Raw genomic sequence first — 16,123 nt, 5'->3', positions numbered from 1 at the left:
TACTGTAGCTGAATGTCATGACACAAAAGGAAAGTACTTATGCAGGGTGCCTTTATGGAAATGTTTAACTCTTTCGCTTCCAAGTCTGTACATAAGCGGGGGCTCCCGGTAACATGACCCACTTTTCTGCGTGCCCCCCACCATGTATCCTGAGCTCTGTTTGCCCATCTGCGGGCCCGGGACCGACACAGCGGGTACTGATGGAACTGAGTGGGCTCATGTCCGCTCTCCTCCCCTCTTTGTTGATGACCTGGAAAGCGACGTGTTTGACATTGCTTCTAGGTCCACCTGTTGGTGTTCAAGTCCAGCATGGGAAAGAGGCTGGGTTCACACTACTACACTACTTTCATCCTACTTTGCTCTGTGTTCAATGTTTCCCTATGAGAGCGTCTTGTAGCGTCCTACACAAGTCGGTCCGACTTTGAAAATGCTCCCTGTACTACTTTTGGTCCTACATTGATCCTACTTCAGCCCATTGAATATCATTGAAGTCGGACCAAAGTAGTATCCTGTTCATGAAAGTAGGACGGATGTAGGACCAATGTAGGATAAATGTAGGACCAATGTAGCAGAGCAAAGTAGGATGAAAGTAGTGTAGTAGTGTGAACCCAGCCTGAATGTGCACACAAACCAAAATAAACTCTTTCCAAAACAGAAAAAAATGTCAGCTATACTATGTGAAAGGGGCCCTAAGAGCTCCGCTAGAAGTCAGACAAAAATAGATTAAAGGCATTACATGGAATTACCGGTATATAAAATTGTGTAAAATGCACAAACTCTTGCACTATATACATAGATATCTTACTTTTCTAACTTTATGCAGGTAAATGATTCAGCATACTTTCTCCAAACTGAGAGCTCTACAGATGTTTCTGCATCTCATAAGAAAGTTCCTTTTTCGGAAAGCTTTGTTAATGGAGGGCCGGCGTCAAGTGCGAGCCTCCTGAAAATGGTGAACCCGTTAGAAGATACACATGAGTTCAGGCAAGCCTGTCAGCTGTGTTTCACCAAAGCAGGTAGAATATCTGTCAATTTTTTTTTTTGTTACAAGATCACCACAAGTCCTTTGGAAAAAGTAAGTCCTATGCGCTAAGTCAATACTTGGTTTGGCTAGCACATTTTACTTCAGTGGGTTTTCAACATCCCCAGTCATCCTCTGGATATCAGATATGCATACCTCTATATAATATATATAATTATAATATTATTTAGCAAGTATTTAACTCTTGCTGATGATTTATTTGCATGTGAAATATTATGCATATGAGTAATCTTGCTAAAATATCTTTATTAATATATTTAAAGCGGAGGTTCCGCGGGTTCTGCTTTTTTTTTTTTTTTTGTTTGTTTTTTTAATCTGCAATGCATGGTAACATAGGTAGCACGGTACTACTCACCTGCTAGCCACTCGTCCGTCCGTCTGTTCCGTTTGCGTCCAAAAGAAGAAGTTATAAAAAATCGTCCCAGGCTTTTCCATCTTGCTTGTGGGCATTGTCAAACCCACAAGCAAACACTTCCTGGATTCCTTGACACATGACGCGCTTTGCGAGTCATGTGTCACATGACACTCGAGCTAGCGCAAGAATACACACCTAGCTATTCCGAATGGTCAACTGTGAGTGTTGAAACGTCACTCCCAGGAGATCTTGCAACCATTACACCTCGAGTCGTCGGGGGGGAAACGGAGCGTCACGCCCACTCCCCGCAGGAAAGAAGACCCGGAAGTCATGCCGAATACAGGTAAGGGTACAGATTTAGAAAAAAATAACAACACTACAATCATTCATTGAGGGTTCAGAAAAGATGGATATGAAGTTCAGTTTGAGGGTGAACCTCCGCTTTAAGTTTGATGGATGTAGTTTTTTTTTTTGTATACTGTTTCCTAATTTTATGTTGTGCAACCATTTAGGATCAAAAATTCAAAGCTACAATTACCAAGCCAAACTTGAACATCATTGCAAGAAGGACATTTTTATTGGGCGAATGAAAAGCTCTACAGATGAACTGTGGAAAAGAATAAGACCCAGACCAACAAAGAATCAATATGCGGGTCAATACTATATTTGTAAAGGTATACTTTATTATATGTTTATGTTTAACCACTTCCATACCAGGTACTTACGCAGCTTCCCGCCCAAGCCAATTTTCAGCTTTCAGCACTGTCGCACTTTGAATGGCAATTGCGCGGTCATGCTACACTGTACCCAAACAAAATTGGCGTCCTTTTTTCCCCACAAATAGAGCTTTCTTTTGGTGGTATTTGATCACCTCTGCGATTTTTTTTTTTTTGCGCAACAACTAAAAAAAGGCTGAAAATTTGGAAAAAAAATTACATTTTTATTTTTTTCTGTTAATTTTTTTGTAAATACGTTTTCTCTTTCAATTACGGGCACTGATATGGCGGCACTAATGGGCACCGATGAGATGTCACTGATGGACATCGATGAGGTAGTACTGACGGGCACAGATGAGGTGGCACTGATTGGCGGCGCTGGTATGCGACACTGATGGGCACACATAGGCGGCACTGATGGGCACACATAGGCGGCACTGATGGGCACACATAGGCGGCACTGATGGGCACACATAGGCGGCACTGATGGGCACACATAGGCGGCACTGATGGGCACACATAGGCGGCACTGATGGGCACTCATGGGCGGCACTGGGCACTCATAGGCGGCACAGATGGGCACTCATGGGCGGCACTGATGGATACTTATGGGTGGCACAGATGGGCACTGATAGGTGGGCACTGGGCATGGATGGACACTGTGGGGTGGCACTGATGGACACTGGGGTGGCACTGATGGACACTGGGGTGGCAGCACTGATTTTTGCCAGGTTGCCAGTCAGTGCCCATTTGTGGGCACTGACTGGCATCTTTTTTTCTTTTTTTTAATGCTTTTTTTTTATATATTTTTTTTAGACTTTTTTTTTTTTTTTTTTGCTGGCTTTTTTTTTTATTTTTTGCCCACCCTGGTGCTCCAGGGTGGGCATCCCTGGTGGTCCAGTGTGGCGATCCGAGGGGGGGCTGCGCTGATAAACAATCAGCGCGAACCCCCCCTGTCAGGAGAGCCGCCGATCGGCTCTCCTCTACTCGCGTCTGTCAGACGCGAGTGAGGAAGAGCCATCGACGGCTCTTCCTGTTTACATCGTGATCAGCCGTGGTTGGACACGGCTGATCACGTGGTAAAGAGTCTCCGCTGGAGGCTCTTTACCGAGATCGGAGATGCAGGGTGTCAGACTGACACCCCACATCACCGATCGCCGCGATGCGCGCCCCCACGGGCGCGCGCGGCATGAAATCCTGCAGGACGTTCTAGAACGTCCTGTCAGGATTTCATAACCACTTCCCGGACGTAAATCGGCTATAGGCCGGGCGGGAAGTGGTTAAATAAGCTTGGGTAAATTTATTTTTGAATGCTTAAGAAATGTTGCATTCGTTTTTTTGTAACCAGTTCAAATCTGCATCGTATACAGTATATTTTTATTTTCAGTAATCTTATGGTACATTTGATATTGTACTAGCTGTAAACTGTAAGATGTTTAATCACAAACCAAAGATTTAAAATGGCTGTAAAGGCTCAAGTTTTTTACCTTCTTGTATGCATTATGAGCAGTTGGCAGGTAGTTAACCGTCTGCCACCCAGCCACAGTACATTTACTACGGCAGGGACAGGCTATATTGATGCTGTGATCTTCCCACAGATATCGCATGCTACCTGGGTCATGGTACCCTGTGTGATAGATAAATAAAATAATAATAATAAATAAAATAAAAATTATAAAATATATATATTTTTTAATTGAATAAAAAAAAATCTTTTTTAACATACTGTCACTAGTCAGTATCCCTGATCACTGCCTCATATGATGACGCTGTACTGCACTAGTGACAGTATGTAAAAAATGTATACATATTTCGCCTACTAGCATTTGGCGAGTGGATTTAAGCTGAGGGCAAGTGATGCCAGGGCTGCATGAGCAATCTCCCTGCAATCTGTGCCTACACTTAGAGTCCTGATGAGATTGGCGGCCGAAGAGGAAAGGTGCATGCTCGGGAAAAGTAGTCTGGTGAGCCGCGCACAGGCAGAGCAGTACACAGATGCTCTCCTTACAATTCTCATTAAGCCATGGGACCTAACAGTATGACCTCGCTGAGCCTTCCCCCCTCCCCCGGGCCCCGACCAATGTAGCTGGAGAGCAGAAAGTAATGAGTGAGGTGGAGGATTGCGAAAATTACCACTCCGGTGCAGCGCTCACTGAAAGTTGCCCTGACATGAGAGCGGCAGCCTTCCAGTTTGTGCCGTTTTCTTCTCCTTGTGCTCTATGTAAGTGTCCAACAGTTCAGCCTGAGCACTGTGAACAGACTGGTCTCAATGTGTGCTGTGCGCTGTCAGTGTGCGCTGTGCTATGGTGTCAATGGCTGTGCAGTTGTGTGGATCTCAGCGCTGGATTGTACTCCCTCCCGCTGTGCTGCAGCTCCTCTCCTCTGCCAGCCTGAATAAAAGGGGGGAAGTGAGGACATGCAAGCGTGGAGCCGCACACACAGGCTCCTGATGATGAGATGAATGGGAGAGAGAGGATGGATGGGAGTTGCAGAGGAGACAGCAAGAGAATGGGGAAGAGACCCAGTTCTAGTGCCCCGTCCCTCTGGTCTGCCCCCAGTACCCTGTCCCTCTGGTCTTCCCCCAGTGCCCTGTCCCTCTGGTCTGCTCCCAGTGCCCTGTCCCTCTGGTCTTCCCCCAGTGCCCTGTCCCTCTGGTCTGCTCCCAGTGCCCTGTCCCTCTGGTCTGCTCCCAGTGCCCTGTCCCTCTGGTCTGCTCCCAGTGCCCTGTCCCTCTGGTCTGTCCCTCTGATCTGCCCCCCCAGTGCCCTGTCCCATTTTGTTAAAGTTGTTGTTGGTAATATTTAATTTTGTAACATGATTCTGCATAAAACATTGTCATTCCATGAGATAATCTACAAAGGCATGTTTACAGGTGCAATTAGGCGCAGGGCAGTGTATGAATTAGGTGGGGCAACTGGTGGCGAGTAACTCTTGAGGACTGGCTAGTAGCTCAGGACTTGAAATTTTGAGCCCTGATAATATATATATATATATATATATATATATATATATATATATATATATATATATATATATTATTTAACCACTTGCCATCTGAATGATATATGCCCCTTCATTACCAGGCCATTTCTTGCGATACGTCACTCTGTTACTTTAACTTAATTGCTCACCACTGTGGTTTTTATTTTTTGCGCTGTAAACAAAAAAATGCAGACGATTTTGGAAAAAAAATTAAAATCTATCATTTACTTTCTGGTATGAAACATATCCAATAAACGAAATTTAAAAAATCAAATTTCTTCATCAATTTAGGCCAATATGTATTCTGCTACACATCTTTGGTTAAAAAAATCTCAATAAGAATATACTTGGTTTTGCGCAAAATTCATAGCCATCTACAAACTATAGAATATTTTCTTCTATTTGATTATTTTTACTGGTAAGGGCGGCGACCAGCGATTTATAGCAAGACTGCGATATTGTGGCAGACAGTCATGACACTAACTGACACTTTTTTGACACTTTTTGGGGACCAGTGACACCACTGCGATTATAGTGATTATTGCTAAAAATATCCACTGTCACTGTACCAATGACACTGGCTGGGCAGGAGTTAAACAGGGGTGATCAAATGGTTAACTGTGTGCCTAGCCTGTGTTTGTGCACTATGTGGGAGGTGCTTTTACTAGGGCAAGGCATTGATCCATGTTTGTGCGTTGCAGGAACACAGGATCGGTGCCTTCCCTACTGACAGAACGGCGATCTGCTTTGTTTACATAGACAGATTGCCATTCTGGCTCTCTGCCTAATGATCACTTATTTGTTAGCTGTTTTAATTTTTGTATGTCAAACATTACTTTCAGATGTTGCTCAAGGCATGGAGTGCACATACGCAGGAAACTGTACATTTGCATACTGCCAAGAAGAAATTGATGTGTGGGCTTTAGAAAGAAAGGGAACATTCTGTAGGGATACACTCTTTGGAGGCAGCAGAAAAGTCAATCTAACAATCCCTCATCTACTGCAGGAGCACTCAGGACATTTTGACTTTCTTTGTGAGGTAAGCTGCTCTTCTGGCAAACATATTTGCAGGGTCTGATAAACACTGGGTGACAGGTCACTGTTGTGTGTGGAAAATAATGTAATCTGGTGTTAGATTGTCCCAGATATGCTGCTTACCTGGGACTTCATGGATTTAGAGCGCTTTAAACCCAAAATTGCTCAGAATTAATTCTAAGACGAGGAGCTCAGTGAGCAGGAGTTTAGCAATCTCCTCCTCTGCTCGACATCCTGAAACTCCAGCCACTGAAAAAAGTGAAGTAAGGGATAGAGGTAGCAACTTTGTAATCAGAGAAGGGCCAGGAACCTGACACTCCCAGAAATGTCAGATTAGAAGTTTCTCTAAAGCGGAACTACACTGCATTTTGAGCATCGCAAACCAAAAACACTATTTAATTCATTTATAATATTGAAAGCAAACTCAAGAGTCCATCTATGTCTCCATGCTTTATTTTGCAGGAAAATCACTTTGAAAAACACCCCCTAGCAATACTGGCCATGGCCATCTTGAGTAAGGGCAGATGATTCATGTAGCATTTACTTAATAGAATACATCTCCCCTTAGCTCAGGCGTGCTGACAGGAAGGTGTGCTTAGCTGAGAAAACCCCTCATGAAGACTCCTGGGATGTATAACATCATTTGCCTAGGCCTGGAAACAAGGAAGTAACCAAAGAAATATAAAAAAAAAAAAACACACTGTGTGTGTAAATGGACACAGAGCGCAGCTCAGAATACAGCCCACACAAATACCTCCTCTTGCTATGAGGGCATTCTGCAAGGGATAGGAGCCAAGCTCGCTGGCAGGGGACCTGAGAAAAGGAGGATCAAGGCTGCTCTGTGCAAAACCATTGCACAGAGCAAGTAAGTATATATAACATGTCTGTTATTTTAAAAAAAAAATTAGGTATACTTTATTTATTACAGGTACTTGTATGGAATCATCAATTTAGGCAGTGCTTTACATATATATTGTGTTCACATCACTCCCTGCTCTCAAGGAGCATACAATCTGAGGTCCCTAACTCACACGCATACTTGAACATACTGGAGTCAATTTAGACAGTAGCTAATTAACCTACCAGCTTGTCTTTGGAGTGTGGGGGGAAGCTGAAGTAGCCATAGGAAACCCATGCAGACTTCATGCAGGCAAAGCCATGATTGGGATTTGAACCGACGACCCTAGTGCTGCCAGGCGGAAGTGTTAACCACTTAGCCACTGTGTTGCCCCGTCACTTTAAAAAATGTAAATATGATCCACTTTCCTATGCAGTATTTACTAATTCTAGCAGCATAAGGAATAAAAATAGTCAATGTTAATTGAGAAAGTGAAGTTTCGCTTTATGTAGGGATTTTCTCTGCAGGATATGTTTAAAACCATTTGCTGTTTGTATTTCAGAAATGTTTTGACCACAAACCCAGAATGATTAGCCAGCGGAATAAAGAAAATCCATTCACCTGCTCACATTCTGTATCTAAGCACAGTTTTGAAGAAAATAAGTATGTTTTCATTTTTTTTATGATGTAGTTTTCATTTCTAAAGGACTTAATTGAAAAAAATGCCAGTCCAGAACGCTTATTTGCTTTATGTGCTAGTAGTGGTAATGCTCTTTTACAGCACTGCTTTATTATTTTGCTTAATGTGAGATTTTAATGATCTAACTGGAAATATTTAAAATGGTTGTTAAGCCACTCTAACATGTATACACCATCAGCACTGCCTCCTATTTTAGTGTCCCCCCTCTGTGTGTGATTTATAGATATAAATGCTGTAAATACCTTATTTCTCCTTCATTCATTCATAGACGGACACGGCACCTCCTTAGTCTTGACCATTGGGTTATATCGCCTCTGCAGGAGTAGGACTAGACAGAACATAAAACTTGGCTACGCCTCATGGGCCGCCCTCAGTTAGTATATAACCCCCTCCCTGCTGTAGGTATTCAGTTTTTTTTTTTCTGTCTAGTCAGGAGCAAGGACCTATCTCCTTGCTGGGATCTTTTGGTCCTAGCAATTTTTTTTCTCTTTTCATACATCTTTTCTCCTGGAAGATCTACAATCAACTGACGGGCTGGATAAACTAGATCCAGTGGTCTCCCCAGTCCAGCCAGCGAGTGTGTGCAGACTGCAGCTAACGAACGATCTGCCAGCATTCGGTGGGCATTTTCCCTTAGTCTGGCTTGGTCTTCGGCCAGCAGCCATGTTGGTGTACTGACGTCACGGCCGCCGGACATTTTTCCTTAGTATGGAACGATGCTGGAGACAAACAGATCTGTGCAGAGACGGATTTAAAAAGGTGCACTTATCCTTTAAAAGGAAAAGTTCCACTGTTTCGGTGACGGCTCATTCTATCAGGAAATGTCGGTGCTTCCTGGGCCATTTGCCATCAAGCTTTAGTAGCTCAAGTTTTTCTAAAGTTGCTGCCTGGTCTTGGGTGCATATTTTTTGTTTGGGACCTGTCAGCTTGTTGCCGTGTTGCTCTTCCCTCATTGCTTTTGGAAATCCCTGTCGTTGGAATTCCATGTTGTATGTGTGTTTCATGATGTATCAAACGAAAATTAGGATTTTTGGTTTATCTTTAAAATCATTTACTTAATGTACATCACAGGTTGTGGCTTCTTACAAAAACTGAAGTTTTACCACATGGTTTTGTCTAAAAGGGGTCTTGCTGCCTGTACAATCACTTAAAAGTGGCAGTGTAATACTGTCCTATGGATTCTGAGGAAACTCTGGGGTTGATTTACTAAAACTGGATAGTGCAAAATCTGGTGCATTGAAACCAATCAGCTTCCATTTTTTTTTTTTTTTTGTCAAAGCTTAATTGAACAAGCTGAAGTTAGAAGCTGATTGGCTACCATGCACAACCGATTTTGCACTCTCCAATTTCAGTAAATCAACCCCACTGTGTCCCGTGATGTACTCAAAGAAAATTATTTGACAGGTAAACCACAAATTAAAATGTTGCTAGTAGTTTTTAGTCATTTACATTGCAAATTGAAAATGTGATATTTTCACAAGGTGCCTGCACAAACCTTTGTGATGCAATTTCCTTCCATTACCAATTACAGGCAATTAAAGTTGCCAAATTACTTTTATTAGGGACTGCCCGGTGTCTGTGTATTCATGTTGTTGGGAATACTAATTTCAATAAGGATATTTCTGCCCAGCCATTTATGTGTTTTAAATACTTCTACCAGGCAGCACAGCCGGAAGGGTGACACCACTTTCTCTGCTGGGTTGTAAATTGCAGTGGTGTTACCTCCCTGCAAGCAGCCTGCTGATTGGACAACAAAGGGGCAGCAGTACATGAATAGGTATTAGGCTGTGCTTATTCTTCCTGTTATCATGTTTCTCATCAGTTCAGGTCCAGGCAGCAGAGTCAGTATGAGTGTTGCTTATAAAAGACTGATTTCAAGTCCAATTTGAGTATTTAAGCTAGTTGTATGTAAACATTTATAAATTAATACACAACTGCATCAGTTGGTATTTTTTATATTTGCCTGAAATTCTTTAAAAAAGTTTTTACAATAAATGTCTATTTTAATTATGCAGATGCCTTGTTCACATGTTCAAAGACACAGTTGTAAAGTACTGCAAGATACGTCCTTTCAACAATCTGCTTGTGCTTGATCTTTGTCGTCATGAGGTTCGCTATGGCTGTTTAAGAGAAGATGAATGCTTCTATGCTCATAGCTTGGTGGAACTCAGGGTCTGGGTCATACAGAACAAAACAGGTGGGACAAGTTGCTTCAAGAAATGTCAATATTGCTTTGCTTTAGTTAACTTTCTTGTAACAGTGGTTCTGTTTATTTAGGAATTGCATTCGAAGAAATTGTGCGAGAATCTCAGAAATATTGGGTAAATGAGTCCAGTGCACATAAACCACAGGTACATTTTTGGATTATTGTTACAATTACTAATCTTCAGGTATACATTAGGCTTGATTTACTAAAACAGGAGAGTGCAAAATCTGGTGCAGCTGTGCATGGTAGCCAATCGACTTCTATCTTCAGCTTTTTTAAATTAAGCTTTGGACCTGGAAGCAAATTGGTTTCTATGCAGAGCTGCACCAGATTTTGAATGCTCCACTTTTAGTAAATCAACCCCATTGTGTATGGATAATATACACGCTAATTCTTAATTGCAAAAGAAACACTTATTAAACTGACAGCATGAGCAAGAATCTGCTTTTTATATGTACCCAACCCGTCACCAAACAGGCACATTCAAAATCTTATTATGCGCAAAGTCACTCAAACATTTCCGCTTTTCTTTGCATACAAATTCTGTTTCCTGTTATGTGCACATATGTTATTTGTTGACAGTTATCCCAGTGGCAGTTTTTTTTTTTGTAGTTGGTTCTATATCTTTAAACTCCTAGTAAAAGCTATTTGCTGATAAGGTACATCTTAGGCCCCGTACACACGACCGAACATGTCTGCTGAAACTGGTCCGCGGACCAGTTTCAGCAGACATGTTCGCTCGTGTGTACGGCCGATCGGACAGGATTCCAGCGTACATTTGCCCGTCAGACCCTTTTCGAGCAGACAAATGTTTCTAAACTTGCCGTCGGACATGTTCGGTCGTCTGTACAGACTTACCGTACATGTCCGAGCGGCCACCATCCCTCGCATGCGTCGAATGACTTTGACGCATGCGTGGAAGCATTGACCTTTCAACGTCGCCGCGTCATCGTCGCGGCGACGGCGCGAACCCCTCACCGCGCTGTCTGTCAGCGCGGATTGTCTCTCATTTCTGTATGATGGTGTGTACAGCCATCATACAGAAATCTCCGGGCGGACATGTCCGCTGAAAACGGTACGGCGGACCGTTTTCAGCGGACATGTTTGCCCGTGTGTACAAGGCCTAAGTAGCTATCTCCAAAATTAGATGTTTCTTTTTTTTCTTCTCGATTATAGAGTATATCATTTATTTAATTGCTAGTCATACTATACATTTTTATTATACTAAGAAAGAGAAATATTAAAATGAAAACTACTAATACTGAAGTAATATGAAAAATTTGTATTCGATCTGTTTTTTCGTGTGCCCTATAAAATTATATATATATATATATATATATATATATATATATATATATATATATATATATATATATATATATATATATATATATATAAAAAAACCGTTCTGAACATTTGGGTTTGATAGGCAAAATCATTTGCAACTGTCACCTTTTTAATCTCTGCTTTTAGAAAATATTTTTTTGGTGGGGTTTTAAGAAATCTAAAAGTAGGATTTTTAATAACAGCTTACCTGTAAAATCCTTTTCTTTGAGTACACTCAATACATAGTGGGTTGTATGGTCATCAGAGGTGATTGGACACTGGCACAACCAATGAAAACAAGTTCCCCTCCATATAACCCCTCCCATACAGGAAGTACCTCAGTTTTTGTAGCAAAGCAGTAAGGATCCCATAGAAGGGGGGACCTCTGTGTCCCGTGGTGTACTCAAAGAAAAGGATTTTACATGTAAGCTGTTATTAAAAATCCTACTTTTTTTATCATACACCACAGGACACAGAGCCAGTCATTACATAGTGGGACATCCCAGAGCAATGCTCAATATGAAGGGTGGGAGACACAGATCAATCAGGCCGCCAATGGACAAGAAGCCCTAGACCGCTGTGCTGCAGCACACTATGCCCGAAGGCGGAATCCTCATGTCCTCTTACATCTATTTGATAGAATTTGGTAAATGTATGAACTGAAGACCAAGTTGCAGCTTTACAGATCTGAGTCATCGAAGCCTGAAGATGCACTGCCCATGAAGCACTTATCGCTCTGGTCGAGTGCGCCTTAACAGGAAAAGGAGGAACCTAATTTCTTAAACTATAAGCTTGAATAATTACTTGTCGAATCCACCTAGCAATGGTGATGTCCAAAATTATCCAGTCATTTGCTGGAACCACAAGCCCACTCACACCCCCCAGGAGGTGGGGATAATGCTGAGGTGCATTGACTGATAACCAACCCTTCTATTCGAGCCCTATGTATGGGGGACCAGTGGGGACGAACAGTGTCCCCGTTATCTTCCTCCCGCAGCACATCCCCAGTGTGCTGAGATGGGTGCACAATGTACCAAATGATGCTTCATTTGGCCGTGTGGCCTTGGAAACAAAAAAAAAAGAGAGTAAATAAAGAAAAATTGAAGGAAGAAAGAAAAAAGAAGAAACATAGAAGAGCAACGCAAAAGCAAGTGTGCACTCTAGTTTGTAAAGCCAACAGGGTGCCTGATTTTGACAGGTAACCTTCCCCACTTCCGGAGACAGCGCTGTGTTTCTGAACTCTCTCCCCCCCCCCCCTTCCTCCACTGCCGGCCCAGTTAGAATGCACAACGAAGTAGGGAATCGGCTGTAAAGCCGAAAGGCTTCACTGCCGGTTTCCCTTTCAAGGAATGGTAGTGGCATCATCTGAGTGCCAATCTCCAAATCTGGCTCTTATTAATGCAGTGCACATCATTCTGAAAATATAATATCAGCCTGTTGCCTTTACCTGTAGTGTTTCTAGACCTGTAGTGTTTCAAGAACTCTTCAAAGAGCAAAGATTTTACTTTTGCATCCCTTTTCCAACTTTTTTTATGAAGTTTGGAAGCACCTTGATAAGCTGATTGCATCACCCAAGAGCTTGTTAGCATTGTATCTATTTTGCACAGCTTTTGTTCAGAAATGGTTAGTTGCTAATGAGGATCTGGCCTTAACAAGGCCCTTACTATACTGGTGGAGTATACACTTTTCTTTAATGACCCAATTGATAAGTGCTTGGAAGCCCTTTCCAAATCTATATTCTGGATGGTGGATTCTTCTCTACACCAGATCCTGGCTTTGACTATACTTTGTCAAACTGTGTCTGACTGATGTAAATCCCTTGAAAGGGATTGAGCCACTGCTGCTGTTGATCAATTGCCTATTGAACCAATGGAGCAGATGGCTGCAGCATTAAATTTTAGTTGAGATGGTTCACCAGAGGCCTCACATCTAATCTTTTTCATGTGAATCATTTTGGTACTAGTGTGTTTGGCTAAGGTGCTGGGCTGTGGAGACTCTGTGCAGAAAGCACTTGATCCACACAGCCTTGAGGGATATAATCTCTTTTTTTTTTTTTTTTTTTCATTGTTTTTTTATTGTTTGCGTATAAAAAAGTACAGAAAAAAGTGTTACATCATCGTACATATTATAAACAATACACAACCGTACGTTTTTCCCTGTTTTCCCCTTATCTTTACCTACCCTCGTTCTTAGTGACATTGTGAATAAATGAAGAAACACTTGTTTCTGAACTATCGTACCTCGCCTCGCCTGCCCTACCCCACCCTGAAGACCCACACCCACCCTCCCACCCTCCCATCACACCCTGTGCAGGTTTTTAAAATTAATGTGCTTCGTTAAGTACGTCTTCCCCATAAAGGAATACCCGATAGCGGGTTAAGATATTAATTGAATTTGAATGGCGACTGTCCTCTTTTTATATAGAACATCCTGTTTCATCTAGCCAGGGTTTCCACATCCTCACAAACTTACTATAATTCCCCTGTTGAGTAAGTGTCACTCTCTCACTCCAAATCATTGTGTTAATAGTTTCAACCCAAGATTTGACAGTGGGTGGCATCTGGGCCTGCCACCTCAACGCAATTAACTTCCTTGCCTGGAAGAGGCATCTCAGTACCACTTCAAGGGAGCTGGCTGGCACTCTATTTTCCTCTATGCTGCCTAACAAGCATGTCTTAGATTCAGCTTCTAACTTAGTTTTAAAAGTTTTATTTATTATAGTAACCACCTCCTCCCAGTATCTGAATAACTTTGGGCATTTCCACATCATGTGGATAAGATTGCCTGTCGCTCTGCACCTTGGGCATTCGTCAGTACTTCTCCACCCGAGATTGAACATTCTCCTGGGGGTATAGTATACTCTATGCAAGAGGAACAAGTGTGATACTTTCTGGGATGGGGAGATCGAAACCAATACCCCCCTCCTCAAGATCGCACTCCACTGTTCCGTGGTCATTTGACCTAAGTCTTTCTCCCATCCTGTCCTGCTCTTAATGGGGCCTGCCCTACTTATTGTTTTGGCTCCTAATCTAGAGTACAACTCAGATATCAGGCCTTTGGTTGTTTTTGGGGAGGTTATTTTCAGGAGGGTGGGGGCCGAGGACCATACAATGGGTTGTAACCCAAACTGAGCTTGGATAGCATGTCGTATCTGTAGATATCTATAAAATGTTTTGTTTGTTATATTAAATTCCTGTCGCAAATCTGCGAAGGATTTCATCTGTTCTCCATTGTAAAGTTGGTTTAGTCGACTTATCCCTTGTCTCTCCCATTCTTTACATCTCTCGATGTCTTTTAATTCTCTTAGGTTTTGGTTGCACCAGAGAGGGGCGAATATTGTTATTCCCTTGTAGCCCATCAAAGCTTTTGTTGTTTGCCACACTTTAAGGCTTAGTTTTATAGTTGGACATTTATGGACGAACGAACCCGCCTCAAGTGCCTCCACTATTGTCCTATGTGGTGCCCCAGTTAGCATCAATTTACTGGAGTTTCCACCTCCCTCCACTCCGCAGTTCGCAAGCTGTTGTAGCTGTGAGGCTAGAAAGTATGTTTTCGGGTGAGGCACTGCCATACCCCCCTCTTTAGCTGGCAACTGCATGGTCTGGAGACAAATCCTAGCTTGTCCCTTCTTCCAAATTAACTCTCTGAAGAGAGATTCTATCTTTTTAAACCATTTTTGAGCTATCCAGACTGGGGAGTTATGGAGGATATAGAGTAACTGGGGTAACCATAGCATCTTTATTAGATTACATCGTCCCGCCGTGGATAATGGTAGTCTACACCAGGCATCTCTTTTATGTTCCCATTTAGACAAAAGAGGAATTAAGTTATTTTGGACAAAGCTATTAATGTCCCTCGTGATCCATATCCCGAGATATTTCATCGTAACTACTACTTTTAACTGAGGGATTCCATGAGGTATCTGGGCACCAAGGGGGTCAATTGATAAGTGCTTGGAAGCCCTTTCCAAATCTATATTCTGGATGGTGGATTCTTCTCTACACCAGATCCTGGCTTTGACTATACTTTGTCAAACTGTGTCTGACTGATGTAAATCCCTTGAAAGGGATTGAGCCACTGCTGCTGTTGATCAATTGCCTATTGAACCAATGGAGCAGATGGCTGCAGCATTAAATTTTAGTTGAGATGGTTCACCAGAGGCCTCACATCTAATCTTTTTCATGTGAATCATTTTGGTACTAGTGTGTTTGGCTAAGGTGCTGGGCTGTGGAGACTCTGTGCAGAAAGCACTTGATCCACACAGCCTTGAGGGATATAATCTCTTTAGACTTGGTCATGATAACATTATCAAGGATGCTACTCGTGGCAAGAGCATCCATCTTCCTTGGCTAGGGAACACTAAGGCATAGATTGCTAAATCCTCTGCCCCTCCTACAGTCAGGAAATGTCCCTTTTCATTACTCGACTCCCTCAACGATGGGACCCCCTAAGCTTAGTTTGCAATCCACCCACAAAGTCTACCATTTCAAGTCTTCCAAATCTTTGGACAAGCCTTCCTTTGCATGACGGTGTTCCACTACTTTCCGAAGTGGGGGGTGTCTTTTAACTTTTGTGGATGCTTAGACAGCTAGCAATCTGGATGCCTGGGAGCAGGAGATGATCTCCCATGGATACATACTTGAGTTTTGCCCACTACCCCTCTTTGTTTCCTCACTTTCCACCTTCATGTGTCTACACAGACTAGCAGATCTAGTTCGACTGCTCTCTAAACTTTGGATCAAGGTGTGATTGCCCTAGTCAATGTAATGTTTCAGAGGTTTTATCCCATCATGTTCGCTGCTCCCAAACTGAAAGGAGACATTTGTCCAATCTTGGATTTCAAGGCTCCAAATGTTTACATTTGAGTCTTAATATTCCTGATAGAATCCACCAGATCTGCCATTGCCTCCCTCCTCCAGGGAA

At 42.5% G+C, this 16,123-nt stretch overlaps 1 protein-coding gene across 4 annotated transcripts in view; it reads left to right on the top strand.

Moving 5' to 3' along the window:
• The window catches only part of ZC3H7A (zinc finger CCCH-type containing 7A), a 94,311-nt gene that overhangs the window by 45,072 nt on the left and 33,116 nt on the right, over nucleotides 1-16,123 (top strand). For all 4 annotated transcript variants that reach the window (XM_040356866.1, XM_040356863.1, XM_040356865.1 and 1 more), the window contains exons 12-17: nucleotides 824-1,016; nucleotides 1,910-2,071; nucleotides 5,938-6,134; nucleotides 7,531-7,631; nucleotides 9,684-9,865; nucleotides 9,946-10,019. In XM_040356866.1, the coding sequence (XP_040212800.1) occupies nucleotides 824-1,016; nucleotides 1,910-2,071; nucleotides 5,938-6,134; nucleotides 7,531-7,631; nucleotides 9,684-9,865; nucleotides 9,946-10,019 (909 nt within the window). The remainder of the gene's footprint in view (nucleotides 1-823; nucleotides 1,017-1,909; nucleotides 2,072-5,937; nucleotides 6,135-7,530; nucleotides 7,632-9,683; nucleotides 9,866-9,945; nucleotides 10,020-16,123) is intronic.

Source organism: Rana temporaria, chromosome 6 (assembly GCF_905171775.1).
Source record: "Rana temporaria chromosome 6, aRanTem1.1, whole genome shotgun sequence".
In the NCBI taxonomy this organism is placed as follows: domain Eukaryota; kingdom Metazoa; phylum Chordata; class Amphibia; order Anura; family Ranidae; genus Rana; species Rana temporaria.
The sequence above is the reverse complement of the archived record's forward strand: the minus strand, read 5'-3'. Positions and strand labels throughout refer to the sequence as shown.